The sequence below is a fragment of the Protopterus annectens genome, chromosome 8.part0, assembly GCF_019279795.1.
Source record: "Protopterus annectens isolate FY-2018-M chromosome 8.part0, PAN1.0, whole genome shotgun sequence".
NCBI classification, from domain to species: Eukaryota; Metazoa; Chordata; order Ceratodontiformes; family Protopteridae; genus Protopterus; species Protopterus annectens.
This window is the reverse complement of record NC_056741.1, coordinates 1,504,870,164-1,504,897,185: the sequence shown is the minus strand read 5'-3', so window position 1 is coordinate 1,504,897,185 and position 27,022 is coordinate 1,504,870,164. Positions and strand designations below refer to the sequence as shown.

At 46.1% G+C, this 27,022-nt stretch overlaps 1 protein-coding gene across 1 annotated transcript in view; it reads right to left on the bottom strand.

Annotated features, from left to right (window-relative positions):
* ST14 (ST14 transmembrane serine protease matriptase) overlaps positions 1-27,022 on the bottom strand; it is a 1,989,024-nt gene that overhangs the window by 1,251,986 nt on the left and 710,016 nt on the right. The window contains exon 9 of the mRNA XM_044081090.1: positions 830-936. Within this exon, the coding sequence (XP_043937025.1) occupies positions 830-936 (107 nt within the window). The remainder of the gene's footprint in view (positions 1-829; positions 937-27,022) is intronic.

Below are 27,022 nucleotides of genomic sequence, written 5' to 3'. Positions count from 1 at the left end.
GGTTAGTGACATCACAACAGGAATGCTTTAAAAGGCTCTGAATTACCTTCTGGCATTGAACATGGGACGTATTTTCAGGATCAGAATCCTATCAAAGTATTTCAGGTTCCGAACTGAATGGCATGAGCAGCAAGAAAGAACAAAGCATGTCCTCTTGTGTTGATTATATGGCATGCATCAGTGGGGACACTCATGATGTGCTGACAGAGGGTGATCAGAAAGGAGAAAATGGCTCCAAGCCACTGCATGAGGGAACCCAGAATAAAGACCAATGTCAAACTCAACAATATAATGTTCTGCACTAGTTCTGCCCAGGTCTACTCTGACCCATCGAAATTACGTTTCAGCAAAACGTAATAACACAACCTGTTTTTCGTGAAAGTGCACTTTTACCGAAAATGCACATTTGCGAAAAACTTAACTGAAAAAAAAAATAAAAACCATATATATGCAGGGGGGCAATCCCCCCATACTCCCGCTACTTTTATATTGTCACTTCGAGATTGCACTACAGTGGGGAAAAGAGAATATTCCCTTATTCCCGCTGTACTGCGATCTAAGCAACAGCCCAAGTTGCTGTTCGCTTAGTCGCCTTTTCGCGAAAGTGCATTTTGGCAAAAACGCACTTTCGCAAAAGAGAGCTCGCTAAATTACGTTTCGGTAAAACAATTTCTTTGGGTCAAGGTAGACCCTTCTGCCCAACAAGAACCTTGCTGTGTTTCATTAAGTACTTAAGAAGCAACAATCTTAGCACATGTAACTCCACCTCTTCATCCAAATTAATGTATCATCTTACTTGTAACTTTACAAGATTAATGTGGTCCCTTACCTTTCACCATTCACTTCTACATAATCTTTTTTGCACCCAGTCAGTGAGTTGGTTTCTTCAAGTAGAAATATATTGAAACGGACCTTGACATAATTGCCCTGTGAAACCTGGTGGAATACAAACAAAGACACTATTACCTAAGGCTGCAGAAAATATACCAACAGAATGTTCACAGTAATGTCAGTCTGAAAGCAAAACATAAAGACATCCCACCACCAAACGTCCTCTGCACGGCAGTGCTTTTGTTAGCATAAGCTCATACAGAAGAGTGCGCTTACAAATCACTCATGCAATCATAAAACAATGTTACTTTTTGTTTTTTTTTAAACCAACCATAAGCCCCTCTCCTGTGACTCAACTGTGCCATTTATTACCCCGAGAAAGTGTCAATTGTGGAAGGTCATTTTATAGACAGCCATCATGATTCCTCTTATTTTGGCTTTATCCCCCATTAATGTTTGGGAACTGACCAGTGTTCAGACCTCTGATGCATGTGTGACTCCATGTAGGCACCTTTTCATGCTACAGAGCTATAACTTGTTTGGCAAGGAAGTCCTGTAGCATCACCTCAATCATACATGGTCCTTTCTTTTTGTTTGTTCATATGATCATGGCAAACCACACAAGCCCCTATTTGTAAGGATTGTTGAAATCACTTAGCACTTCATGCCCAGCCCAAGCACTCTCCTCCAGCACATTAGCCACTACTGAAACCCAGGTGGGTCTTGGGGCCTATATGGAATGCAGCCAGCACAAGGTTACTAAGTGTATAAAAAGGAGTGGTTCCAGTGGCAGATGAGAATATGACAACAGAATCTACCTAAATGGCAAAAGGCTGCAAGAGGAAAAAAAGGAATAATAGGTACAAAACTGCTGCTAAGAAAGCCCCCCCCCCAAAAAAAAAAAATTTACTGTTAGAACACAATTTTATATGCAGTTTTTCCCATACTCTGGAATCTCTCAGTCAGCAGACTGTATTACTAAACGAGCCTCAAGAAGATCAGTTGGAGTATGCAGTGTAATGAAGGACACTAAAAATAGTATGGCAGAAGCAAGAAGACAGTTGTGTGTCCCTTATTTTTACATGTCCCTTATTTTTACTTGTATTAGTTTTTCCCTTATTCTTAACTTCATTTTGTCAAAATAAACTTACTCCTGGGTGGTTCTGACTACATTTCCATTGCTTACACAATTTCACTGCTTTCAGTAACTACTAGTCTTGCTTTGCTTTACTCTGCATCTTTGTTATAACAGCTCCAGTTATAACCAAAACCTTTCTAGCTGCCATCTACATATTTCTATTCCTCTCAATGTAGACAGGCGTTAAAAGTACAGTTGCATTAGTAAACTTAGCCATAACAGTAAATATCCACATGATCATTCCTGCAGTGGCCTAAGCTATAGGACTTGTAGCCTGCACAGGATACAAAAGCTGACCAGCTTTCAAAGCTTTCAGGGTCATCTACATCCCCAAACCACTATTCAACTGCAGAGCTGACAAAGTCAAGACTGAGCATCAAACCCTTCACAGCTTTCATGCCAACAGAAAGAGCCAGGTCAAAGCACTGAGGACAATGCAAGGAATATCATAAGTCCACACCCTAGTATAAAACAAAAGAAATGAGGACTGCAGCACTGAGTATTCAAACATCCACCTTTACGGTAAATGTACTTGCACAACTGTATTATGTTCTTCATAAGGATCACTACTGCAATAGCCTAAGCTATATTTGTAGATTGCCATAGCTTAAAACTGACTGCGAGGAGGAACAAGGAGAGTCAAGGAGCCCTTTGAGAATGGTCTTCGCAGGAAAAGGAATTTAGTTGATAATACTTTGTAAGTGTACACAGAGGACCAAGTTTCTGCTGCTAGACCATTTTTAAATGGTCTGTTTTGGTACTAGATGTCCTTTGTTCTTACCATCACAAAAAATTAACTGATAAGTTCTGCAAGACTTTGTTCTGTCAAAATCGTAAGAGTAGTTATCTTGACATCCAAGGTACGAAGCAACTTTTCTCCATCATTTTTAGGTTCTGAAAAGAAGACAGGGAGTGGGACAGCTTGGCTTAAGGTGAAGTTGTTTGCCACTCTGTGTATAAAAGATTAAAAAAAAATCTAAAGAAAAAAAAAATCTAAAGGATTGCATTTTAAGAGAACCCTATACACCTGGAAAGCTAGATAAGGTTGGCTACCTTAAAAGCCTGCAAATCATACTACTCTTGCAGAGGTCAGAGCTGTTAAAGGCAGTTTTCCATGTTAAGATCATGTCAGCCTGATGAGCTAGTTCATATGGAGGAAAAGATACTAAGGATGAGCAACCAGTTTACTAAGAAGCTTCTTACGCAGCTCCCCTTTCAAAAAATTTCAGATGAAGTTGCACTGAAAGAAGGAGCAGACAAGTTGAAACATTTGGCAAATAAACCTTGACAGAGGCTTAAGTCAGGTCATAGAATAGTGTCACACAAATACTGTAGAACCAGACAGAGATCAGACCTTAATGGTGCTAGCTCTTTTGTTGGCACCAACTAGAAAATCTTTTCCATTTGCTAATATACACTTTTCAAGGTAACACAGGGAGACTCATTTAGCATAATAGTTAAGGTCTTTGCTTCACATCTGCAAGGCAACAAGGTTCAATCCTGACCTCTGGACAATGTCTGTATGAAGTTTTGATGTTCTTCCTGGGGCTCTGTAGAGTTCATTCCACCTCACAAAAACGGTGTGCGTTTCCAACTCAAACTCACCCAAAAATGGGGAAGTAGATAGCGACAGAGATTCTAAATAATGTCTTGTAGGGGAAAGAGTTGTACAGACCAACTGTTTTGGGCATAAACTGCGGTTCACAGTATCCCAAAACATGAAAACACAGATCACAGACCGTTTGCTGTCAGTACTATCCCCACAACAGTGTAAAAACTGGCTCCAACTGAGTCAGTCTTGTTAGCTTAAATATCAACCCCTATGTCACAAGATGGGTTGCAAACTGGCTCAGGGATAGAACCCACATGGTCAGAATAGCAGGTGCCATGTCAGACTCTAAACCTGTTACAAGTGGTGTCCCAAAAGGCTCAGTCCTGGGACCTCTCGTTCGGTATATATTTCTCCGAAGTACAGGCTAACACGGGTGGACTATGGCTGACCAAGTTCGCAGATGACTGCAAACTGGGTGCTATAATCGACTCTCCAACTGACACAAGCATCCTCCAAAAGGGTCTCACAGAGACAGATAACTGGTGCCAGAGCCATGGCCTAAAGCTAAATGCCAAGAAGTGCATAGTCATCCCCTTTGGAAAAAACAAAGTGCCCACAAATTACCACATAGGTGGTAATCCATTAAGTACGGAAGTAAGTAGGGATTTGAGGACTCAAGTAGATAGCAATCTCTCCTTTGACAATCACGTTGCCAAAGTGGTTAGAAAGACCTTCTATATAACCCACCTTATCATGAAAGGGTTCACATCTAGATCAAGAGAGGTCATTGTGCTCCTCTACTCATCACTTATCAGGCCCATAATTGAATACAATGCCCAGTTTGGGATGTACCTTACCAGACACCTTCAGCAACTGGAAAGACCCCAAAAGTATCTCACCAAGAGGATCAAGGGGCTCAAACATATGCCCTATGCAGTTCGGCTAAAGAAACTCCAGCTCTACTCAGTTGCATACCACCTACTCAGAGGCGATCTGTGTCTAACGTATAAAGTCATGTCCAATCCAGAATTAATGGACATGCTTCACCTCAGGAAATCTAAATCCCTTACAGCTACACGCTCCAGGGACTTGAACCTCAGCACAGAAATAAATAGGACATACTGGAGGGACAGATTCATATCCCAGAGGCTTCCCTCACCCTGGAACAAAATCCCAATCCATGTCAGGCAGAGCCCCTCACTGATCCTCCAAGAGAAATCTTGACGAATGGATGGGAGATCGTAAGTTTACCCCTGGGATCTCTTCTCTGTTGCTGTTTGACAGAGGTACAGTAAACAAGCCTTAAAAGGGCTACCTTCTGTGACCTACTATATACAAAGGCACAGTCAACTAATCTAAAAGGGTGGCAAAAGAAAACATACTCTGGCTAGGCTTATAAATGCCCTAGGGCAGATAGCCTAGTATCAACCTATGAACTAATGTTGCCAAATTGGAATGGTTATTTGGCGGTGATCACCTAGTTGAGGACCCTGCCTACTTTGACCCATGCGAATGATGGAAGGGGTGTATGTACCACTACTGCCCAGTATGTGCCCACTATAAAGCCTGGCAGTCCTGGAACAATACGCTGCAGGCCGGCATCTAGTTGCCTGGCTTGGGTTACCTGGGATAGCATTGCTGAGGGAAAGCTGGACATAAAGCCATTCAACCTGCCAAACAAAGGATTTCTACACTCAATGTGGGTTCTCTGACAGGATGTAGCTTCAAAATGGATGACATCATGAGGAGGAGGATGGACATCCTATGTATCCAAAAGATAAGATGGAAAGGCAATGCAGCAAAGCCACCTGGCTTGGGATCCAGAGTCTACTACTCAGGATGACAACAGGCTAGAAATGGTGTGGGAACTGCAATGAGAGAGAAGTTTCAGAAGACAGGGATGTAATCGACAGACTAAGGGCAATCAAACTACTGTGTATGGATATGGCAAGTATTCATAATCTCAGCATCTGTCCCACAACATGGTTGTGGTAGTAAGGAAAAAAGGGCATTCAGTCAGCAGTTGCAGGACCTACTAGATAAAGGACAGCATGAATTGGGGTTGATAATGAGTGACCTGACTGCACATATGGGACAACAGGAATAAAGGAGGAGAGATTCGAGATTTCTGTCTGGCAAATTGCTTGATAGTGGGCAACACAAGATGCAGTATGAGAAACAGCCAGAAGGTCACAAACAAGAGTGTCACCAACATGCAACTAAGGCAGACTTCCTCCTAGCATGGAAAAGGCACTGGAGTAAAATTAACAATTGCAAAGTTTTCCCAGTGAAGCAGTTGGCCCACAACATAAAAAAGAAGTTATGTACTCACAACAGCATTTCATCTGTGATGCCCATCTTCATTCTTACTCAACATGTGGGCTCAGATCCAACTAGGATGCCTATTATAGCTCATGGCTACTGCAATCTCTCGAGTGCTTCTCTTACCCATAATTGGGTTACCTGGGATAGCACTGCTCCTTTTCTGTACCTCAGACCTTGTTTGCTGTACTTTATTCACAGGAAGTTACTAGGCTATTGGTCCTGCGGCCCTTATAAGCCTAGCCCATGCATAGACAAATCAGCATCTGATGCCCCTGTCCAGCAGGGACATGGGTGGAATCCCAGGGATGTAATTTTCTATTTCCCATCCACTTATCCAGATTGCACTTAAAAAGAGGTGAAGAGGCACTCTTCTTAATGTGGAGAGGGAGTTTATTCCATAGATGGAGGAGTCTCTGGGACACAAACCTGTCCCGCCAGCAAGTCCTATTGATGTCACAGACCAAGTTGACGCCACGTGTGCGGGTTACTCAAGTGGAGCTTGACTTACAGATATGCAGCAGTCCCATCAAGGTGGGGTCCGAGAATGCCTTGTATGCCGGACATAGGTCACCTCTGAGGAGTCTGTATGAAACAGAGTCGAGGCATATGGCTTTTAGCCTGTGTACGGTAGATTTTTGAGGCCCTCGATTTTCTGGTGAGGAACCTCTAAGTTCTCTCCAGCTGCTGCATGTGCTTTGCGAGGTACATGCCGAATAGGGCACTGCACTCAATAGTGAGCCTTATAAGGGAAGAACATAGGGATGTTATGACCTTTTATTGCTAAATAACAATCCATGAAATAATACTTGCATGTAAATTTACTATCTTGAGCTCAGAGACAGGAACTTAGATTTACATAATAGTTTTTCCTTCTTCCGGAAATCATAAACAAAAAGGTAGGGTGGGCTGGAGGGAGGGGAATTATGGAACAATGAAAATGGACAACACAGATGAAACACTACAGTGAGTACATAACTTCTTTATCAGATGTTGTCAATTTTCATAAATTCCTCAGCATGTGGGACAGAATCCCCAGCTACCCGAATCCAGGTTGGACTAAGGATATTCCTGAGGACTGTTGAGCCGAGAGCTGCTCTTTCTCTAGAGACCAAATCTAACTTCTAGCGAGTAACAAAGGTTGAGGATGTGCCCAAGCAGCAGTAGCACAATCATCATCCATGGAAGATCTGGAGAGAAATACTGAAGAGGTTGTCATGGACCTGGTTGAATGAGCCTTCAAAGGTTTTGGCAAAGACAAACCTAATTTGTTGGAGATAAGGGAAATGCAATCAGGCACTTGGCTGAAGTTACTTTGGTAACTGGTTCTCCCCAATCTTGACTATATAAAGGAGACAAATAATTGTCTGATTTTTTGAATGCTTCAGTTCTATGCAAATAGTAATAGAATTGTGAGCATCCAGCAAATGTAAAATGTATTCCCCTTTGTTAAAGAAATTTGGAAAGAAAACTGGGAGATTGATTGGTTAACAATGGATCCTGACACCACCTAGGATGAAAAGACAGATGAGTCTGTAATGACACTTTGTCTTTATGAAAAATTAATAAAGGAGGTTTCGAAGATGAGGCTTGAAGTTCTGAAACTCTCCAAGCTAATGTTATGGCTACCAAAAATATAGTTTTACAAGTCAAATACTAATTCACACCCTGCAGCCAGTTCAAATGGGGATACGAGTCAGGTCTTGTAACACTAAATTCAAATCCCATAGTGGAGCAAGACCATTAAAAGGGGGTCTCACTAAAAAGGTTTTTTTTAAATAAAGGCCTTACAAAGTCACGAGGGAGCTAAAGTAGAATTGTCACCTCCTACATGAAAATTAGAAATGGCAGATAACTGTACTTTAACCATTGAAGAACTAGCCTCTTCATTAAAAATAGTAGCCAAGAATTCAAGAACTTTGGGTACTAGAACTGAAAAGGGGTCAGTGCCTTTCTGTTGTGCCCACAAAAAAAGTTATGTACTCACCATAACATTCCATCTGAGTAGTTCTACGTCATTTGTCTTGAACCCGTGGGTACAGGATCCGTATCGGAGCTGCGCCTGCAATCTCACTAGCATCTGCTACAAGCTCCAAACTCCTCCCCTTCTCCATAATACACCACCACTACCCTTCCATCCCCAGATCAAGTTTGCTGCAACTTACACCAAGAACCCGACCTCAAAAAACACCTTACACACCTAAAACCAGCTAAAAAGCTGTCCATATGGTAAGGCCAGGGGGAAAGAGGGAGGGACGGTTGAAGACAAATGAAGTAGAACTACTCAGATGGAATGTTATGGTGAGTACATAACTTTTTTTATCTGAAGTAGTTTACGTTATTTGATCTTCAACCTGTGGGACAGAGTCCCCAGCTACTAAAAAACCTGGGTGGCCCTCAAAGAAGGACATTCCGGAGCACCGCGGAACCAAAGGATGCTCTCCTTCTAGACATCAAATCCAATTTGTAGTGAGAAATAAAGGTATGAGATGAGGACCAAGTAGCCACAGAACAAATCATCCAGCGAGACTCTCGACCAAAAGGCCGCAGAAGTAGTCATGGACCTAGTCGAATGAGCTTACACCTGAACCTGAGGAGACAAACCTTTGTCCTTATAGATCTAAAGGATACACAAGGAGATCCACCTAGCGATGGTGACCTTGGCTATAGGTTTACCCAAAAAGGGTTTAGAGAAGGACACAAACAATTGATCAGATTTGCGAAAGGTTCTAGTCTTGTGTAAATAGAATTGTAATTGTCTTTGAACATCCAAGTGAAGTCTGTATTCCATTTTGTTAGCAAAATTTGGAAAGAAAACAGGTAAATTGATTAATGTTAACCTGTGATGCTACTTTTGGAAGAAAGGAAGGATTGGTACGAAAAGAAACCCTGTCCTCATGGAAAATTAAGTATGGAACCTTAACAGAGAACGCTTGTAGCTCTAAAATCCACTTAGCAGAGGTGACAGCCACTAGAAATGCTGTTTTCCATGACAAAAACTTAAGATCTGTGGTTGCTGCAGGTTCAAATGGCAGAGTGACCAATGCTTGAAGAACCATATTAAGGTCCCAAGGGGGAACAGGATCTTTGACCGGAGGACGTAATAGAAAGGTACCTTTAATAAAAGCTTTAGAGAGTCTGGAAGAGGCTAGAGAAGCAGAATTCTCGCCCACATGAAAATGAGATGGCAGCTAGTTGAACCTTGACTGTAGAAGAGCTAGCTCCTTGTTGAAAAATATTTGCTAGAAAATCGAGAATAGCTGAAACAAGAGCCGTAAAAGGGTCTAAACTCCTTTGAGAAGCCCAAAAGGAAAAATGTTTCCATTTGCTATGATAAACCTTCCTGGTGGAGGATTTATGAACTGCCACCAGGATAGACCTGACTGAAGAAGACAATCAAGGAGTCCTAGCAATTAAGGGAACTGGAGCAGCCAAGCCATGAGCTTCAAACTGTCCAGACTCATATGAGGAACCCTCAAAGGGTGTGAAATGAGATCCTGAATGAGACCAAAGGAAGGGAAACCATACCTGAAGCCAAAATGGAGCAGTAAGGATCACTTAGCTCCCCAGTCAGCAAGCCTTCTATAGAAACCTTGGAATAAGGGGTACACAGGAGGATAAGTATACAGAAGACCGGGAGGCCATGCATGGACTAGAGCGTTTCTGGGGGGACTCTCCCGGCTGGGGGTTCAGAGCGAAGAACTTGCTGCACTTCGCGTTTGAAGCAGATCTGAAGAGATCACAGCAAAGCAGACCCCACTCCAGAAAGATCTGCTTCACTACTGAAGGATTCAGCGTCCACTCGTAAGGCATCCGTATAGTCTGACTTAATCTGTCCGCTAGAATGTTGGACCATCCCAGAATGTGCATTGCTGTCAGAAAGCGACCGGTGGAGATTGCCCATTCCCACACACTCTCAGCCTCGCAACAAAGGGGGTAAGATCTGGTCCCTCCCTGTTTGTTGACATAACAGACCCCTGATATGCTGTCTGATTGAATTGCAATGGTTCCCAGAGGAAGAAAGGCATGAAGGGGCCTGCAATGCCAAAAGGACCACCCTCATCTCCAGAACGTTTATATGCAAACTGGCCTCAATAGGGGACCACAGGCCTTGGACTGTCCTTCTCGAACAATGCCCCCCCCCCCACACACCCAAGTTGGGAGGCATCCGTGGTCACTGTGGCTTGGACAGGGGCTGGAACAAAACGTTGGGGCTCTAGAATTTCTGGAGAAGGCATCCAACAAAGAAGGGACGACCTGCAGACTCGACCGAGGTGTACTGGATGAGACAATGGAAGATCCAACAGGGACCACTGCACTACTAGAATCCACTTTAGTACTTGCATGTGTAATCGGGCACACACAAGAAGCATTACGGTTGCTGCCACAGAACCTGGGACCCTAAAAAACGATTCTGCCGAGGAAAATTGAGAACGGTAGATGAAGGCAACATGCATCCTTAAGTTTCGAACTCTCTCCCTGGTCAGGAAGATTTTTGTATGTAGTGTCTCTATCTGTGCCCCTATGTAGTCCATCACCTGGACAGGATTCAGAAGAGATTTGGATGCTCTGACTGCAAATCCTAAGTGGACTGCAAGCCTTAGGAAATCTCTGGTCCGGTAAAGTAGATGCTTGGTGGGAGCAGTAAGGAGACAATCATCCAGGTAATGGTAGATCTGAATCCCCTGAAGTCTCAAGTGAGCCGCTACTACTGCCATCAACTTTGGTGAACACCCTGGGGGCTGTGGTGAGACCAAAGGGTAAGGCTCGAAATTGGTAATGACAAGACTCCTAGCCAAAAGCGGAGGAAGCTCCTGGAACTTCTGTGCATCTTTATGTGATAGTAGGCATCCTGGAGGTCGAACGAGCACATCCAGTCGCTCTCCTGCAGGTACAACACAATGGACTGTAAGGTAACCATCCAGAACTTTTCTTTGGCAATAGACAGGTTCAGGGTGGATAAGGCCAAAATGTACCTCAAGTCCCCCGTTTTCTTTGGCACCAAAAAGAACCTGGAGTAGATGTCTGATCCGACTGATCTGGGAGGACGGGTTTGATGGCTCATTTCTCTAGCAGCTTGGAAATTTCCAGTGCTGCTGCCTCCCTTTGCGCAGGTGGTATGTCCGGGAGGTGTTTGAGAAGTTTGGAATGAAACAAAAGTGGGACTGAGTATCCTCTGGAAATTATCTGAAGCACCCAGCGGTCTGATGTTCTGGACTCCCATGCCACCAGGTGCAACAAGTGACCCCCGCCTGCCTCCAGAGTAGAGCAGTTGGGTAAACCCCTCAGGGTAGCTGCATGGGCCTGTCAGAGAATGGTTCGAGACCCAAAATTCCTTGGACCCCCTTCTGCCTCTGGGCTGGTGTCTATCCTGTCCCACTCTGCCTCTAGGGGAAGAAGAGTCCAGAGTTTCCCGGTAATACTGAGACTTCCGGAACCACATCTTTTGCCCTCACTGATTCTGGGAAAAGGATCTTTGAGGGTTCGAGAAGCGGATTCAGACAGCAGACAGTGCCTTCCTATCTTTCCCACTCTGGACCAAGGTTCATGGACGGTCTTACCAAAAAGGGTAGAACCGTCATAACGGGCATCTGCAAAAGAAGCATTGAAGGGTTCCATGAACTGACAAAATATGAGCCAGGCGTTGCGCCTCAAGGACACGCTGGACCCAGCTGCCCTAGCCGCTCCATCAGTAGCATGTGAGAGGAGTCACATGGACGTGTTGGAAATCGCTGTCAAAGTGGCCATCCTCGTGGAGAACGTCTCTGTCCTCCTGCGACATGGACTTTGGCGGAAACTCAGCCAGTTTCTTTGCCAAGTCGCGCTGTAGTCTAGTAACATGAGCCAGATAGTTCAGCACCCTGATAGAAAAGGTCACTGATGCATAAACCCACTTCCCTAGGCGGGTCATCATTCTAGATTTTCTGTCAGGAGGATGAACAGAGGAACTCTCCTGAGCTAGTTCCTTTTTGGTGGCTGCTGCTATCACCATAGCGTCTTCAGGGGACCCTTTATTCCATGCTGGTCTGTCAGAGGGGGTCTCAAAATTTTGTATGGATGTTTGGTGATTGGTTCCACAGTGTCTGGCTGCTTCCAAGCCCATGAGGTGACAAAGTCCACCAGGGGATCTGCGGGAGGGGACACCCACGAAGTAGACGGACCCATGCTGAAAGACTCCAGGAACACGTTTTCATCCAAGGAAGGTTTTGGGGTGGACCAACCTCCCTGCTGGCGTAGGATTTCCATGATGTCTCCACAAGAGACATCCTCAGGAGGTGATCAGGGGGAACCTTCCCAGTCATCCAAATCAGTGTCCTTGGTGAGGGACTTCAGGGATCTAAGTGCCTCCTCTTGCAAGTATGCTTGCGAGGTACATCCCCGGCGGGGCTCTCCAGGGGGAACTCGCAAGCCACTTGTTCCTCAGGGGGAATTGCCTGGGGCTCCTTGAGCACGGGCTGTCCCTCAGGTAAATAATGGGATTCGCACACAGAGGAAGGGGTCACGGAGGAGCCCAAAGAAATAATCAATGGTCTCGATCAGGTGGAAAGAACCCTTTCTATCACGAACACCGAGGGAGAATGAGCTTCCTGGGCCATCAGTAAGAAAACCGCTCTCCCCGCATACGAGGCGAGAATCAGAGCCGGGCCCGAAGTGGACAAAGCTCTGAGGGAGGAACTTGGCCCGACAACGTCGGAGCCGATGGAAAAAGTTCCACTCCCTCAGATCCAACACCCAGGCTCAGATAGCCACATGGATCCGAACTGATTGGATCTGACACACTCCAGGCTGATGCCGGAGTCGAGGAGACAGGTACTGTCGGCGCCGACCCCCTGACAAAGGCCATCCTCGGATCCATGTACTCCGAATCCGAAGGTTGGACTGGAGAAGGAGAAATTGAAGTGAAGAAAGGAAGTGACCCCCCCCCCTCCAGAGGGAGAGGGGGCTGGCAATACTCACATCTGGATTTGTGTACAAATGAACCTCCGCATCATTTTATCCACTTTGACTTCGGAAAGGCTGCAGGTGGACCGCAAAAAGGCCATGCACTCCAACCTGGTGGGTCAAGGAACAGAGGCCCTAGATGGTGGTTGTGCCTCCTCCGGCTCTGGGGAAAATCTGGGAGCTCGGAGCTGAGGGGAGTCAAGGTGGCTAGATGGACTCATGGCGGGAGTTCCTGGTGCAGCTGAAAGGTTCGGAGACCTCTTTCGTTTCTCGGTCTGCTGCTCTCTCCTTCTCTCTGCCTTTTCTGCCCTCCACTTCCGCAAGCTTAGAAGTGGGAGGGCAAGTCCCAGCCTGGGAGGGAGGAGAAGGAAGGACAAGAGAGGAAGGAGAGGCTGCCACAGCAACCACTGTGACCAAAGCAGTAGAGGAGGCAACTGCCTCCATAGAAGGTAGAAGGCCTTTCAAGGCTAACTTGGCCAGTCTATCCTTAATGGCACGTGGGTTGAAACCCGCGCAAATAGCACAATCAGTATTCAAATGGGCTACACCCAAACATCACACACAGTGTGTGGCCATCAGCGGACAGTGCACCTCAAACACTGGCTTAGGATCCAACCATGTCCCAATTCAAGATTTGTATAGAAATCTCAAATATAAAAACATCAACTAGTTCTCTAAACACAGGCAAAATAGAGACAAAACTAGTTATCTAAACACACCCACTCACCGCACTCTCAGAAAGCACACAGAACACTGGGGGGGGGGGACAACTATACACTAAACTAACAAACTACACAAAAAGCCTAAAACTCGACACACCAGTAAGGGAAGGAAGAGAGGAAACCTATACTGACAAGAATACACTCAAAAAACACTAAAATAGCAAAATAACCCAACTCACACACTCGGAGCTCAGAATCACGATGATTAGGGCTAGCCGCGGCAAACAAGATCTAGGGGATGGAAGGTAATGGTGGTGTATTATGGTTAAGGGGAGGAGCTTGGAGCAGATGCTAGTGAGATTGCCGGCTCGGATCAGATACAGATCCGGTACCCACAGGTTGAAGATCAAATGAAGTCAATTACTTCAGATCAAATCTTTTCCACTTCTGTAAATCTTCCTAGTAAAAACTTTGTGGGAAGACAAAAGAATGCGACTAACAGAAGAGGAGAGCCTGGGTTGTCTAGCTATCAATGGAAAGTACAGTTGTGTACACTTACCATAGATGTTCCAGTGTATTCACTGTTGCAGTCATCACATTTGGGTGACCTGCTTGCAGTAGCCCTCAGTCGGCCTATCAAAGTCTTGGGTTCTGCATCTGATGCTCTCTCATCTTCCATGACGTCAGGTAGTCAGGGGTATAAAAGCATGCAGCCGATGCCATTACATCAGTTTTTCTTGCCCCAGATGTCAGATGCCCCCATAATGGGAAGCAATTATATATAAGGTAACACCTCCAACAAAAAAGCAAATACACCAAAAAGCTTTAAGCATAGCAAACAAGAATAGAGGTATAGTCAAAAGAAGTCATGGGGCTGGAGGGAGGGTAACCAGGATTGCAACAGTGAATACACTCGAACATCTATATTTATGGTAAGTGTACACAACTGTACTATGTTCTTCATGTTTCACTGTTGCAGTCATCACATTTGGGTAGATTCCCAAAGCTAAGGATGGGAGGAGGTAATTTGATAGCATTAGGACCAGCTATAAGGCCCTGCAAGACTGCAGTGGCAAAGCCAGCTCTGGATTTAGAAAAAAATGGCAAGTGGTAATGCTTGGTGAAAGTATGTACAGAACTCCAGGGTAGCAGCTTCTAGGATGTCCCTGGTAGGGACACCTCTGTGAAAGGCTGTAGAGGTAGATGCAGCCCTGGTTAAATGTGGTCTTATCCCCCTGTGTGGTAGGTTTTCCATGGAGCTTATAGCAGAAATGAATGCAGTGGCCTATCCACTTAGAAATGATTTGCTTTGAAATGGCCTTCCCCCTCTGCCCCTGCAGCAAACGCAACCAAGCAGCTGTTCAGATTTCCTGAGAGGTATAGTCCTGTCCAAGTAAAATCTAAGATGTCTGTGCATGTCCAAGGAGAGCAGTATTCACTCCCCTTTGTCCTGTGGATTAGAGAAGAAAGTTGGCAAATGAACGGACTGATTAAGGGCCACATTGGATCCCACTTTGGGCATGCAGGAGGAATTGGTGCTGAGGGACACCCTGTCCGCATGAAAGATGACGAAAGGCTCCAATGCCATGAGAGCCTGCAATTCAGACACCCTTCTTTGCTTAAGTGATGGCTAGAAGGAAGGCTGTTTTCCAAGAAAGAAATTTCAACTCTGCATTTGCAGCTGGCTCAAATGGAGGTAAAGTGAGCTTTTCCAGTACAAAGTTAAGGTCCCAGGCTGGAGTAGGGGTTATCCTGGGTGGCCTTAAATTTTTTGCCCCTCTGAGGAACTGCTTCAGCAGTGGATGAGAGAAGAGAGGTGGTTAAATGAGCTGAGATGGCTGAGGCATGAATTTTGGAGGAAAAGGAAAGGCCCTTGTGAAGCATCTCAGTTAAGTATTGAAGAATCTGAGGTAAATTGGGCGCTGTTGTGCCCATCTTCCGAGTTTGGCTCCAGGAACAGAATCGTTTCCATTTGTCAGCATAGGATTTTCTAATACTAGGCCTCCTTGCTTCCAGAATGACATCCATCACTTGCTTACGGAGGGATGGTAACAGATATATCAGGTAATTAGCCAGGCTGCCAGGTTCAGGGTTTGAAGCTGTGGGTGCAGAATCTGTCCCTCCTGCTGGGACAGCAGGGCAGGAGTCTGAGGCAGGTGCCATGGTGCCAGCAGTGACACACTGTGCAAGAGGGGGTACACAAGTGTTGGCGTGGCCAGTATGGTGCAATCAGTACTGTCCTTGGTTTGTCCTGTTTGATCGTTAGCAGTACCTTGGAGAAGACAGGCAGAGGGGGGAAAGGCATAAACTTTTTCCAGGTGAAGGACAGGGCATCCACTTTCCAACCTTGTTTGTGGGGAGTCCTTGTGTAGAATTTGTCCAATTGGTAGTTCTGGGGGGAGGCAAACAGGTCTATCTCTGGGACTCCCCCATTTGTTTCTCAACATGCTGAATATCTTTGGTTCCAGTTTCCACTCGTGTGGGTCCATGAGATTTTTGCTTAGGTCGTCTTCCAGTCTACTTAGCTTTCCTGGCAGGAACTGAGCCTGTAGGTGCACTTGGTAGCTCAAGGCTGTGTTACACAGAGCCATGGCTAGTCTGCAGAGAGGATATGAGTGGGTTCCTCCCTGCTCGTTTATGTATCACATAACAGTGGTGTTGTCTGTATTTACCAATAATTGTCCTGGAAGAATGTGGTCCTTGAAGGCTGTCAGAGCATTCTGTACAGACATTTCTTTTTGATTGATATGCAGGTGCATTTGACTTGGGCTCCATTTGCACTGAATGCACTTCTCTGCCAAGTGAGCCGCCCATGCAGAGTCTGTTAGGGTTTGGGCGGTAGAGTGAATGGCAGTCCCTTGTTTTGGTGGCAGGCCTCTGCCCACCAAAGGAACTCTATCTGTAGACAAGGTAGGATAGGAATCCTTGATTCTAGATCCTGAGAATGTTGACACCATAGGCTTTTTAGATACCATTGTAGTTTCCTCATATGCAGTCTTGCATATGGAATTAGAATGCAGGAGGCCATGAACCCCAGGGCTTGCAGTATTCTCCTTGCAGATAGCTGGGTTTTTGTGGCCAGTAGTTTGAAGTAGGCTGTCAAATGAACTTGTTTCTCTGGCGTAAGGTAGGCCATCTGGGAAGCTGTATTCAAGCATGCTCCCAGGAATATAATTTTTTGGCAGGGTACAACATGTGGTTTCTTTTCGTTTATGGTGTATCCCAGAGAAGTTAATTTCCTTACAAATGACAGATTTAATAGCATGTCCTGGGCTTTCTGCCTGAATTAGACAATCGTCCAGGTATGGGTATATTTGAATATTTATTTGCCTGCAAAATGCAATGACTGGAGCTAGGCACTTTGGAAATACCCTGGGTGCAGTAGATAAGCCAAAGGGCAGTGCAGAGAACTGACATTGCATGTAGCCTGCTTTGAAGCGTAGGCATCTTCTGCAAGATCCCTTTATTGGGATGTGCAGGTAGGCTTCATTTAAATCAAGTGTTGCCAACCAGGCATCTTTGCCTAGCATTGGAAGCAGCTGATGAAGAGTTAGCATCTTGAATTTTGGGATCACCAAAAATGTGTTTAGGATAGACAGGTCCAGGATAGGATGCCAGGAATGGTCTTTTCTGGGTACCAGAAAAAGTCTTGAGTAAAACATTGTACCCATTCTTCTTCTGGGATAGGTTGAATAGCCCTGATGCTTAAAAGAGCGAGAACTTGCTTTTGAGAGCCTCTGCTCAGTGATTTAGTGGTAGATCTGGCCAACCGTTTGGGTTGGTAAGGAGTGGAAGTGGAGTCTGTATCCTTGGGAAACTATATTTACAACCCATTTGTCCTTGGTAATGAATTCCCAATTTTTTGCCTGATGGGCAATCTTTCCCCCTAAAGGAACTGTCAGTTGTGCAGGGCTTGGAAGGTTTAAAGTTAAGTCATTGAGACAGTTTACCATAGGGCGGAGTCTTACTACTCCCTGCTTTGGAAGTGGGAGCCCCCCACTCCTTAGTCCTGTGAGTACCTTGGGACTGAAGCCTGGGTGTTCTGCTGGTTCTGGGTTTTGACTGAAGGCCTGGAAGAGGCAGGAAAGGACCAATTCTTAGATGGCCAATGCCAACTAAATCTGGGAGGCTGTGCTTGCAGGAAATTTTTAACAGTTTGCATAGATTTAGCTTTTTCCTCCATTTTTTTTTTAAGTACTACTTCTGCTTTGTTGCCAAACAGGCAGTCTTGGTTTAAAGGAGCATCCAGCAATCTAGCTTTAACATGATCTGGCAAAGATTGCTCCTTAAGCCAAGCATGCCTTCTAAGTACAGACCCAGTGACAGCAACTCTGCAAGATGCCTCTAATTGCAAAGTACGTTTTCCAACTTGTTCAGCAGAAGGCATTAAATCCTGAAAATCTTTATTTTCAGCACAGTCAGGAATCAACATCATTTTCTGTTTAAGCAATCCAATAATATGCTGCTGACACTAACATATGAAAAAATAAGTTATGTACTCATCATAACGTTCAATCTGAGTAGGTACTTCATTTGTCTGCAACCTGTGGGTATCGGATCCGACCTTGGATCCGAGCCGGCAGCTTTACTAGCTAAAAGATCCGAGCTCCTAGCTCCTCCCCTTACCAATAATCCCTGCTATATACTCCCTCTCCCCAGCTCGAGTTTGCCTAAACTAGCAACCAAGACTCTCGACCAAGTACCATAACCTACTGCCTAACTGCATAGACCAGTGTCATTCATGGTCAGGAAGCACGATACAGGATAGGGGGCACGGAGGGGGGGGTCAGTTGCAGACAAATGAAGTACCTACTCAGATGGAACGTTATGGTGAGTACATAACTTCTTTATCTGAAGTAGTTACTTCATTTGTTCTGCAACCTGTGGGACAGAGTCCCCAGCTACCTAATAAAAACCCTGGGAGGTCCTCAAGGAAGGATATTCCGGAGCACCACGGAGCCAAAGGAAGCCCTACTCCTGGATATCATATCCAACTTATAATGAGAAATGAATGTGTGAGAAGAGGACCAAGTAGCTGCTGAACATATGTCATCCAGAGGAACTCTGGACCAAAACACTGCAGAAGTAGCTATGGAACGAGTTGAACGGGCATGCACTCCGGAAGGAGCAGGTTTCCCTGAGGCTAAGTAAGCATGGATGATGCATTGCGAAACCAGTTTGCTAAAGTAACTTTGGTAATGGCCTTTCCTAACAAAGGTATGGCAAAGGACACAAACAATTGATCAGACCTACGAGTAGCTTTCGTACTGTGCAAGTAAAAACGCAGTTGTCTATGTACATCCAATTTGTGCAACTGATATTCCCCTTTGTTTTGGAAGTTGGGAAAAAATACTGGTAAATTAATCGACTGATTAATATTTGATTCAGAGGCCACTTTAGGCAGAAAGGAGGGGTTAGTCCTGAGAGACACTCTATCCTTATGAGAAATTAGATAAGGGGGTCTCATGCAAAGCGCTTGAAGCTCCGAGACCCTCCTGGCTGACGTAATAGCGATCAGGAATGCTGTTTTCCAAGATAAAAATTTTAACTGAACCGAGGCGGCCGGTTCGAAGGGCGGACTCGTCAACGCCTGCAGAACCAATGTCAGGTCCCATGGTGGAACCTCAGTCTTAACTGGTGGCTTCAGCAGAAAAACTCCTTTCAGAAATGTTTTGCATATTTTAGCTGAAGGTAACGATCCCAGCCCATCTCCTATGTGAAAATGAGAGATGGCTGCCAACTGTAGATGCACTGGCTCCTTGATGAAAAATATGTGACAGGAATTCAAGAACAGTTGGGATAGGGATGGTAAAGGGATCCAAACCCTTGTCTGTAGCCCAGATAGAAAACCGCTTCCACTTACTACTGTAAATTTTTCTGGTAGTAGGTTTGTGCGCTGCTACCAGGATGTCTTTCACTGGTGAGGAGATACCAGGAGTCCTTGCCATCAGTGGAAGTGGATCAACCAAGCCGCAAGCTTGAGGTTTTCCAGGTTCGGGGGTTGCAATCCCGCAGGATACGAAATCAGATCCGGGATGGGATCCAAGGAGGAACTACACTGAGACCGCAGATAAGGGAACCAGATCTGGCGAGGCCAGAATGGGGCTATGAGGATAACTTTGCTCCCCAACCGTCGTGCTTTCTGTAGGAATTTGGTCATGAGGGGAAGAGGAGGGTAAGCATAGAGGAGACCGGGTGGCCAAGCGAGAACCAGAGTGTCTCTGGGGCTCTCCCCAGGTGGGGGAAGTAGAGCGAAAACCTCGCTGCACTTTGTGTTTGACGGAGAAGCAAAAAGATCTCAGCAAGGTCGACCCCATTTGAGGAAAATCTGTTTCGCCACTGACTGGTTCAGAGACCACTTGGTAAGGTGTGAGGATCAAGCGACTCAGCTTGTCCGCAAGAACGTTGGACTGTCCCGGAATGTGCGTTGCTATCAGAAAATGGCTGGTGGATATCGCCCATTCCCAAACTCTCATGGCCTCCCGACAAAGGAGATAAGATCTGGTCCCTCCCTGTTTGTTGATGTACCAGACTACCGCCATGTTGTCTGCCTGTATAGCAATAGTCCCCAGGGGAAGAAGGTCATGAAGAGCTTGCAATGCTAGAAGCACCGCCCTCATCTCCAGGACATTGATATGCAAAGCGGTCTCTAAGGGAGTCCACGTGCCTTGGACGGTTCTGCCCATAGAATGCCCCCTCACCTGAGGCGAGAAGCGTCCGTGGTCAGCATGGCTTGGGGTTGAGGCATCACGAAGGGTCGCCCTGCCCGTAGCTCCTGTGAGTGAAGCTACCAGAGGAGGGAGTCCCTGCAAACCTTGCTCAGGGGAATAGGAGTGTCTAAGGGGTGTAGCAACAGAGACCATTGGACTTGAAGGGTCCACTGAAGAATTCTCATTCGCAGGCGTGCTTGCAGGGAAAGACTGTTTTGCTGCCGCCATAGAGCCCAGCGCTCTCAGGACTAATTCTGCCGATGGGGCAGGGGACTGAAGAAGTGCCATAACATGACGTGACAAACTGCTCAATCTGTCTGATGTTAAAAGAGCCTGCGAGAGGCGGGTATCTATTTTGGCCCCTATGAATTCCAGAACCTGTAGAGGACGAAGGAAAGATTTCTGGAGGTTTATTGAAATGCCTAGATGCTGGGCAAGAGTGAGAGAGTAGTCTCTGGCAGAACAAAGCTGATGCCTGTTGGAGGCGGTGAGGAGCCAGTCGTCCAGGTAAGGAAAGACCTGAATGCCCTGGAGTCTCAGGTGGGCTGCAACAACTGCCATGACCTTGGTGAACCACCCTGGGGGCTGTGGTGAGGCCGAACAGAAGAACCCTGAACTGATAATGACTGGCTCCCAGCCGAAAGCGGAGAAACCTCCTGGATCGTCTGTCCATAAGAATATGGTAGTATGCATCCTTGAGGTCAATGGAGCACATCCAGTCGTTCTCCCAAAGAAGAGGGAGAATTGATTGCAGAGTGACCATCCGGAACTTTTCTTTGGGAATGAACAGGTTCAGGGAAGAGGGGTCTAGAATCGGTCTTAAGTCCCCAGTCTTATTTGGCACTAAAAAGAAAGTACAGTTTTGTACCTACCATAAATGTAGATGTCCGATAGATATGCAACTGCAGTCCTTACATATGGGTTGTCCTGCCTCAGGCAGCCCTTCGGTCAGCCGGATTCCAAAGTCTGGGTCCGGCGTCGGCTGATGTCGCCTCCTCCCCGACGTCAGAGCGGCTGGGGTATAAAAGTATCAGCTGGCGCCATCTTCCTCAGTGTTGCTTATGCCAGGTGCCCTCCAAGGAAGGCTAAATTTAGAACTGGATAAAAAATTCCAGACATACACAACAGTAATAAACAGATACACCATAACAGATATCCCCAGCTAATTAGAAAGGAGGGAAGTGGACCCAATATACAGAGTAGGAGGGAGGGAAAACCTGACTGCAGTTGCATATCTATTGGACATCTACATTTATGGTAGGTACAAAACTGTACTATGTCCTTCAAGAATGCAACTGCAGTCCTTACATATGGGTTGAATACCATAGCCAAGCTGGGGGTGGTAGGCTCTAAGATAAAGATGGTGTAGCTAAAATGCCCTGCAGGACTGCCGAAGCAAAGCCTGCTCAGGATCTGGAATATAAAGGAAGGTTGTAGTGCTTGGAAAATGTATGCACGGAGCTCCATGTAGCAGCTTCTAGAATGTCCTTTGTAGCCACCCCACTTAGAAAGGCTGTGGAGGTGGCTGTAGCTCTGGTGGAGTGTGGCCTGATATTGGCTGGCACACCCTTTCCATGGAAAGAATAACAGAATCTGATGCAATGTTCAATCCATTTTGAAACTGTTTGTTTGGAAATTGTCCTTCCTTGCACTCCAGCAGCGTATGCTACAAATAGTTGGTCAGACTTTCTGTTGTCCTTTGTTCTGTCCAAGTAGTAGAGCAGTTGTCTGTGTATGTCCAAAGTGTGCAGCAGCTTTTCCCCTTTATTTTGAGGATTGGGGAAGAAGGTAGGCAGGTGAATTGCTTGATTTAGAGACACCCTGGATATCACTTTTGGCATAAAAGAAGGATTGGTTCTTAAGGAAACTCTGTCCTGATGAAAAATGATAAATGGAGGTACTGCCATGAGGGCCTGTATCTCCGATACTCTTCTTGCTGAGGTAATTGCCAACAGAAAAACTGTTTTTCAGGAGAGAAATTGCAATTCTGAAGATGCTGCTGGCTCAAAAGGAGGAAGAGTTAATTTTTCCAACACAAAGTTGAGGTCCCATGCAGGCACTGGTGGTTTTCTGGGAGGTTTGATATTCTTTATCCCTCTTAGAAATTGTCTTAGCAAAGGATGTGAAAACACAGGTGGATCAGTGTTGTATTTTGCTGAAATTGCTGAAGCGTGTATTTTTATGGAAGAATAGGAAAGGCCATTATGCAGCATTTCTGCCAAGTATTCTAGTATCTGTGGGATGCTCATTACTGATGCATCCTGACCCTTGTTGGCATTCCAGATGTTGAATCTCTTCCATTTGGCTGAATAGGTTTTTCTGGTGGAAGGTCTGCGTGCTTCCAATAAGATCTGTTGAACTTCCTTGGAGAGAGAGATATGGGGAGAACTCATGGAACCCTCCAAGCTGTCAGCTGCAGAGTTTGCAGGTTGGGATGAACCGTCCTGTAATTGTGCTGGGTCAAAAGCAGAGGCCATTGAGGCAGGGGCCACGGCTTGGTGCAAGTTATGCTCCTTAGAATTGGATACCAGTGCTGTCTTGACCAATCTGGAGCTATTAAGATGCCTTTCGGTTGTTCTGCTTTGATCTTCAGTAACACCTTGGTCATTAATGGTAGAGGTGGGAATGCATAGATTGTTAGAGAGTTCCAGCTGAAGGAGAGAGCATCCATTCTCCAGGCCTGTGGATGGTGTGTCCTCGAGCTGAACTTTTTCAGATGATGATTGAGGTGTGAGGCAAAGAGATCTATGTCCGGCCTTCCCCATGCATGAGTTATTTGTGCAAAAATGTCTGGATGCAACATCCATTCGTGCGGGTCCAGGATGTTTCTGCTTAGACTGTCCGCCAGAACATTGTCCTTGCCCGGAACAAACTGAGATTGCAGCTGTATGTTCAGTTTCAGGGACTTTTCCCAAAGAGTCATTGTTAGTCTGCATAGGGGGTAAGAATGAGTACCTCCCTGTTTGTTTATGTACCACATAACAGTGTTGTCTGTCTATTAGCAGTTGACCTTGTTGAAGATATTTTCCGAAGGCCTCGATTGCATGTATTACTGCCAACATCTCTTTTTGATTGATGTGTAGCTGCACTTCCTGGGGGGCCCATTGCCCTTGAATGCATCTGCCCTCCATGTGCGCCCCCCATCCATGGTCTGAGGCGTCTGTTGTAATGGTTTGGCTTGTTTGAGGTTTGTTGAAAGGCATACCTTTGTTTAACTGGCTTGCTTGGGCCCACCACAAAAATTCCCTTTGTAGACATGGAATGAGTGGGATAATTGCTTCTAAGCTATGGCTGTGCTGAGACCATAAACTTTTTAGGTACCATTGTAGCTTTCTCATGTGTAGTCTTGCCAGTGGAATCAATAGAATGCAAGATGCCATGAAACCCAGGGCCTGCAGGATTTTCCTTGCAGTCATCTGGGTGAGCTTTGCTAGGCCTTTGAAGTAATCTGGTAATTGTTCTTGCTTCTCTTCTGTGAGGAAAGCCATTTGTGATTTTGTGTCTAGTTTGGCTCCTAGAAAAATTATTTGTTGGGATGGCAATAGTCTTGACTTTTGAATGTTGACTGTGTATCCCAAAGCCTGTAGTAAGTGAATGACATAATTCAAGTTTTTTGTCAAGGCTTGCTTGCTGTCCGCTTGTATAAGGCAGTCATCCAGGCAAGGGTATATTTGTATCCCCTGGAGTCTGCAGTGTGCAATTACTGATGCCAGGCATTTCGTGAATACTCTGGGCACAGTAGATAAGCCAAAAGGCAATGCTGAGAATTGATAATGCTCTGACCCTGCAAGAAATCTGAGGTATCTTCTGCAACTGTGTCTGATTGGGACATGCAGGTATGCCTCCTTGAGGTCCAGAGTAACCAGCCAAGACCCCTTGCCCAGCATGGGAAGGAGTTGCTGTAGTGTCAGCATTTTGAATTTTGGTACAATGAGAAAGGTGTTTAGAGTGGACAAATCCAGTATAGGTCTCCATTGCTTTTCTTTTCTTGGAACAAGGAACAGTCTTGAGTAGAATCCCTGGCCTTGTTCCTGAGGAGGAACCTTTTCTATTGCTTTGATTTGTAGCATCTTTGAAACTTGTATGAGTGCCTCTGCCCTTTGATTTTGTGGCAAGTTTGGCATGCCTTGTCTTGTTGGTAAAGTATGGATGTGGAACCTGTAGCCTTGGTCTATTATGTCCAGAATCCATTTGTCCCTTGTTAAAACGTGCCAATTTTTTGAAAATAAGGATAATTTTCCGCCTAAAGGTGCTTCTCTTTGAGCCTTGGTCGGCGGTGTCAAAGTCAAGTCATTGTGATTGTCCCTGTGGAGCAGTAGAAGTCCCTGCGCCACTTCTCTGATTAGTTGGTTGCCATTGGCGTCCCCTGTAGGAGCCTCGGCATTGCCCTCTCCCTCGGGCACGCCTGTTTTTTCCCCTTTGGAACTTGTCAGTGTCTGGAAAGGACCAATTCCTGCTGAACCTTGGTGGCTGAACCTGGAGGAAATCTTTGACTGTTTGCACTGATTTAGCCTTTTTCTCAATTGATTTCAACACATCCTGAGCATTAGCACCAAATAGCTTGTGTTTTTCCAGAGGTGCATCTAGAAGCTTTACTTTAACATGATCTGGCAATGCCTGCTCTTTCAACCAAGCATGTCTACATATGACGGCCCCTGTCATAGCTGCCCTATATGAAGCTTCCAATGCAACATAACCACACTAAAGAAAATGATTGTTAACCTGCTGTGTATTATGAACCAAATCCTGCAAGGCCTTTCTATCTAAAGGCTCAGGAGAGGCTAACTTTTTCTGCAAATCATCCATCAAGAAATCCTGATACTGAAACATATGAAAAAGGCAATTAAGGGCCCTCATGGCAAGGGTGGTTGCGGTATACACTTTTTTGTCCCACCTCTCCAGGGACGTAGATTCCCTGTCTGCGGGCAAAGGATTTTTGGCCGTGGAAGTGGCCACCCCTTTGGGCCCCTGGGAAATAGTTTCTAGATCAACAGAATGGGCCTTAAAGAGATGTTTATGAGTTTCAGAAACCCTGTAATATCTGTCTGGCTTGACAGGAGCAGGAGGGAGAGAATCAGGAGAAGCACTCGAATCTGAGTACACATCATCCAATACATCTAACACTGGAGGGATAGCTAAAGGCCTGTGTTGGGGAAGCTTAAGGAAGGTACGAAGCCGTTTCCTGGAGTTGGAGAATTCCTGGCCCTGCCACTGAAAATGCTCTCTCATGGAGTGGAGAATTTCCCCAAAAGAAATATCCTCAGGAGGAGAGGCAGAAGGAATAGATTCCTCAGCATCAGAATCCTCGTAGGCCTGGAAGGACTCTTCCTGGGTATCTGAGTGATCAGAGTCACCAGAGGCTTCATCTGAGGAAAGGGTATCTATCTGCTCAACCCTGGGCCTTTTGTCTGAAGGCGGCTGAGAACCTTTGTCAGGATGAGCCTGGGAACCTCTGATTAAGGAAATTAGATCTGCAGCTAAAGTCATGATCTGTTTATCAGAAGTGGGACCCTGAGGAAAAGATTTAGGAGTGTGAGACCTAGCCTGGCTGGCAGCCTTAGCACGTGTGTAGGCCTTGATTGACATGGACATCGGCGGCCTAGCTGCCCCACGTGCTGGAGTAACTTTGTCCACCGGTATGGTCTCAGCAAATCTTGGGCTTCAGCTTCTGGAGGAAAATCAACAACCGGCACCTGCGAAGGCTCCGGGGCCGAAGTGAAAGATAAAGCGGTGTCGTCGGTCTGGAGAGGTGGAATAACCGTCTCAGAAGAGACCGAGGCACTCGTGGTAGGTTTTGGCGTGGTGTCGGTGGAAGTCGTGGGCCGAGAATGTCGGTCCCGGTCCTTCCGTTTTTTGGAAATGCGTTGTCGGTTGTTCCGACAGCATGGAGTATTTTTCGCCAAAAAAGTCTTTAGCAAATTCTGCCCGGCGCCTGAGTGTGCGCTTAGTGAAGCGAGCACAGGCAGCACAGGCCGAGACGTCGTGGTCTGGGCCAAGGCAGGGAAGGCAGTAAGAATGGAAGTCCTTATGAGGTATTTGTTTACCACAAGACAAACAGCTATTAACTTTTGCAGTTTTATCTGACATCAGCTGAGGCAAGAAAATGTTCCCAAACGGGGTACTTAGCTTTTTGATGACTTTGGTTACTGAACACAGGAGCTGACCGACCGGCACTTGCGAACTGCTTCTGCTTCGGGCACCGCGTGGCAAGAAAGACTGGGGAAAATGGTGTCGGCTGATACTTTTATACCCCAGCCGCTCTGACGTTGGGGAGGAGGCGACATCAGCCGATGCCAGACCCAGACTTTGGAATCTGGCCGACCGAAGGGCTGCCTGAGGCAGGACAACCCATATGTAAGGACTGCAGTTGCATTCTTGAAGGACATCCTGGAGTAATTGCCCAATCCGAACTGGTCTGGAGGGACGTGCTGGATGGCTCTTTTTTACAGCAGCTTCGAAACCTCCAAAGCTGCCGCCTCCCTTTGATCACGTGGGGCATCGGGGAGGTGCTTCGTAGGAGGAGGAAGACTTATAAAAGGAATGGTGTAACCTCTGGATATGATTCGGAGCACCCACCGATCCATCGTGATGGACTCCCAATTTTGGAGGTGCTCTGACAGACGCCTCCCGACTGCCTCCAGAGAGGGACAGCCGGGTAAGCCCTCAGACCCGAAATTACGTGCCCCCCCCCTGCCTCTGGGCCGGCGTCCACCTTGTCCTCCTCTGCCTCTGAAGGACGAGGGGTCTGAAGCTGGACGGGACTGCTGAGACTTCCGGAACCACATCTTCTTTTGTCCCCTCCGATTCCTAGAGAAAGATCGTTGGGGATTAGAGAAGCGGACTCAGACGGCAGACAGTGTCTTCC